The sequence below is a fragment of the Lolium perenne genome, chromosome 1 (assembly GCF_019359855.2).
Source record: "Lolium perenne isolate Kyuss_39 chromosome 1, Kyuss_2.0, whole genome shotgun sequence".
NCBI classification, from domain to species: Eukaryota; Viridiplantae; Streptophyta; class Magnoliopsida; order Poales; family Poaceae; genus Lolium; species Lolium perenne.
In genome coordinates this window covers 120,741,567-120,745,693 of record NC_067244.2, presented here as the reverse complement: position 1 = coordinate 120,745,693, position 4,127 = coordinate 120,741,567, and the positions used below count along the sequence as shown (strand labels likewise).

Sequence of the window (4,127 nt, the reverse complement as noted above, 5' to 3'; positions counted from 1 at the left end):
TCCGAGGTTTGATCTTCGGTATCACTCTATACCTTGTTCAACCTCGTCTCCTGACAAGTACTCTTTACTCGTACCGTGGTATGTGGTCTCTTATGAACTCATTCATATGCTTGCAAGACATTAGACGACATTCCACCGAGAGGGCCCAGAGTATATCTATCCGTCATCGGGATGGACAAATCCCACTGTTGATCCATATGCCTCAACTCATACTTTCCGGATACTTAATCCCACCTTTATAGCCACCCATTTACGCAGTGGTGTTTGGTGTAATCAAAGTACCTTTCCGGTATAAGTGATTTACATGATCTCATGGTCATAAGGACTAGGTAACTATGTATCGAAAGCTTATAGCAAATAACTTAATGACGAGATCTTATGCTACGCTTAATTGGGTGTGTCCATTACATCATTCATATAATGATATAACCTTGTTATTAATAACATCCAATGTTCATGATTATGAAACTAATCATCCATTAATCAACAAGCTAGTTTAAGAGGCATACTAGGGACTTCTTGTTGTCTACATATCACACATGTACTAATGTTTCGGTTAATACAATTATAGCATGATATATAAACATTTATCATAAACATAAAGATACAAATAATAACCACTTTATTATTGCCTCTAGGGCATATCTCCTTCAATACTATCTAGGGTTTAGGGTTTCGAGAGTGTTATAAACTTTGACATGACCTCTTTGCATTTAGAGTGCATATAAGTTAAGTATCACTTGTGTGATTCAAACATGAGATAAGAATTAAGTTTGAGTTTAAATTCAAACTTAAACAATTCAAATATAATTCAAATCATAAAGCAATAATATTGGATAATTCACTTAACAATATATAATGAATAGAAATAAACAATATAAAGCTCAATTAAGAAAAACCTTGAGCTTTATTTATTAACACACAAATTATAATGTCAATTACAATATTCTTATGAATATTACAATATAACAAATAATAGAAAAGGGAAACAATATAAAAAGGAAAATTACGTGATTCTATGACTAGAGCCCTAACTACTAAAATTGATCTTGATCTTGAACAAGCTTTGGATGAATTGATCTTGTTCCAAACCTGAAATCAAAGAAACACAAATTGACCACATTGAACCAAAGCCACTTGGCAGATTAGAGAAAAGAGGAATTCAGAGGGATAAGCTTGCACAGCTGAGCTGATCCACCTCACAGGGAACAAGTTCCAACCCAGTGAAGCACACAGCTCACAGGGATACTTGCATGGCCACCAACACACAACCACTCTGGCTAGTCACCAAACCAGAGAGCCTTGTTGTCGACCAAGGAGCAGAGCACAAGGGAGTATAAAGGCTTTTCAGCCTCAAACCCTAGCTACTCACCGCCACAAGCATCAGGAGGTAAGAACAGCAAGCAAGAACACCACCATAGCCAAAACCATCCAGCATCTCTTCCACAAGAACAGATAGTTGTTGATCAAGGATGAAGTAAAGAGCTCACGGTAGATCACCAACCAGAGGAGGAGAAGGACAAGCACCAATCCCACACAAACAGAAGCAAAACCTCTACAACAACAAATTTCTAGGAGCTGGAGTGAGGTATACCAAAAATTCATGAGCAAGCAATGGTTTTGCTCATAATACCAATCATGTGCATAATCCACACAAGCCATAGGGTAAGGCTACCCTGATTGTATCATCACTTGGCAACTAGCCATATGGTGCAAGCAAAATAGGGAGTGTCTAGTATAAATTCATCCAAGGGAACACTGGTTAAGTCAAAATAAACATCATTGAGTTAACCAAAGCAATCCAGCAAGGATTTGATCCTTAACTAACCAACCAGACTCACTTAGCACCCTATAGCTAGCTAGACCATCAGATTATAGACATTCATATGTCTATTTTCATTTCAACATCAGTTATACTGGATTCATATGAATGACTACCAGTAATATTGCACATAAGCATACAGTAGAGGTAGGAGCAACCATATCTAGCAAGCAGGCCCGGCCCAAGGGGGGGGGGGGGGGGAGGGGCGGCCGCCCTGGGCCCAAGAAAATCAGGGGCCCTCCAGATATAGGTTTATACTACTAGGCCCATACAGGGTTGGTTCCAGGCTGGAGAAGAAAGCTCAGCTGGGCCTTTTTTGTCACGAACGGAAAGAATTCCATCGAGCGAGGCGTCGCGTCGAGTCCGGCCCTCGCACGTATACGTATACGATTCGGTCCGATCCGATCCTATTTTACCCGATGCCCCGGCTGAGGCTGTTCGTGAACTCGTTCGATTCGATCGCTCCCAATTCTCTAAGCTCCAACTCGCTTGGCCGGCCGGCCGGCCGGCCGCTCGCTGCCTCGCTGATTCCTTCAGACTTGCTTGCTGAACGTAATCAGCCCAGGCAGGACTGCAGGAGACAACAAACCTGATTACAACCGGTATAGTCATCTAATATCTGAAATTCTGATTCTTGATGCTCTGGCTATACGTAGTCTATATGGCCCTATGCCCTAATTTCTGTTACAATTTGTCTTTTCTATTTTCAGCCGCGTTATGTCTTCTAAAAAGCCTTTGTCTGGTTCCGCCAAAAGGAGGCTGAGAGAGGAAAAGGGCAAGTTTATTGAATCGCAGAGAGGATCTATTCATAAATTTTTGAAGAACAACACGAGCGCATCGAGAAATCCAGATCAGTTGGCACTAGTTCTTGCGGCCGATGAAAATAATGTCGATCCAGAAAATGAGGTCCCTCAAGACAACACTAATGTCGACGCGGATGATAACAATGCGAGTGATCATGAGGAACCGGTTAGTGTTGATATTTATGACCCGGCAAATTGGACTAGTCTTGATAACAAAGCAAGGGACACATTAGTGGAGAAGGGGCCTATTAGGGAAGAAAAAATTACTTATCACCGAGATGAAAATTCAAGGCATTTTTCGTATGCACATTACTCAAGAACTATGAACAATGGAGAGGTACGTGATTGAAAATGGTTAGTTTATTCAAGAAGTGTTGACAAAGTGTTTTGTTTTTCCTGTAAGTTGTTCAATCCTATCAACTGCAAGAGTAGTTTGGGACATGATGGGTTTAGAGATTGGAAACATGTCAGTGAGAGACTCAAAGAACATGAAGCTAGTGTTGAGCATATTACCGGCATGGTCCGTTGGAAGGAACTGAGAACTAGACTGAGCAAACATGAAACAATTGATAAGGAGTTGCAGCATGAGATCACAAAGGAGAAGGAGCGCATAAGGCAAGTTTTACTAAGAATAGTTGCTGTTGTGAAGTTTCTTGGTAAACGTAATTTGGCTTTTAGAGGATCCAATGAGCAGCTTTACAATGATCAAAATGGTAATTTCTTAGCTTGTGTTGAGATGATTGCAGAATTTGACATGGTAATTGAAAGACCATCTTAGACGGTTTCAACACAAAGAGATTCATCGTCATTATCTCAGTCATAAAATTCAGAATGAGTTGATTTCTCTTATGGCGTCTAGCATTACACACACTATTCTAAAGGTGGTTAAAGAGGCAAAATATTTCTCGGTTATTCTTGATTGTACCCCAGATGTTAGTCACCAAGAGCAAATGAGTTTGTTGGTTCGATGTGTTGATATGTCGAATGCCCAAATAAATATTGAGGAGTACTTTCTAGGTTTTTTGGTGGTGAATGACACATCTGGTGAAGGGCTTTTCAATGTGTTGTTGAATCCATCAAAGCACGTGGTCTTCTTATTGATGACATCAGGGGTCAAGGTTATGATAATGGCTCCAATATGAAAGGTAAACACAAGGGAGTGCAAACAAGGTTGCTTAAAGTAAATCCAAGGGCGTTGTATATGCCATGTGCTTGCCATAGTCTTAATCTCACTCTCTGTGATATGGCTAAATCTTGTGGTAAAGCCATTTCTTTCTTTGGAATTGTGCAACGGATCTATGTTTTATTTTCTGGGTCTACAAAAAGATAGAAAGTTTTGCTTGAGCACGTGGAAGGATTAACTGTGAAGTTGATACGCGTACAGCACGCGTCCGTTGGGAACCCCAAGAGGAAGGTGTGTGATACGTCTCCGACGTATCGATAATTTCTTATGTTCCATGCCACATTATTGATGATATCTACATGTTTTATGTACACTTTAT

The 4,127-nt window shown here is 40.4% G+C and overlaps 1 protein-coding gene across 1 annotated transcript; it reads left to right on the top strand.

The window, feature by feature from the left end:
• Nucleotides 1–2,241: 2,241 nt before the first annotated feature.
• LOC127332996 (uncharacterized) lies at nt 2,242–3,403 on the top strand. Its single transcript, XM_071822976.1, has 3 exons — nt 2,242–2,387; nt 2,533–2,962; nt 3,053–3,403. Exons 1-3 carry the CDS (start codon nt 2,242–2,244, stop codon nt 3,401–3,403), a joined length of 927 nt encoding a protein of 308 aa, XP_071679077.1.
• Nucleotides 3,404–4,127: the final 724 nt, after the last annotated feature.

Excerpts from the sequence above, each read along its gene's own strand:
- LOC127332996 (XM_071822976.1), top strand. The coding sequence starts at position 2,242 with ATGCCCCGGCTGAGGCTGTTCGTGAACTCGTTCGATTCGATCGCTCCC. Across the intron at positions 2,388-2,532 it reads GCTGAACGTAATCAGCCCAG|CCGCGTTATGTCTTCTAAAA; the intron begins GCAGGACTGCAG and ends TTCTATTTTCAG. Across the intron at positions 2,963-3,052 it reads GAACTATGAACAATGGAGAG|AGTAGTTTGGGACATGATGG; the intron begins GTACGTGATTGA and ends ATCAACTGCAAG.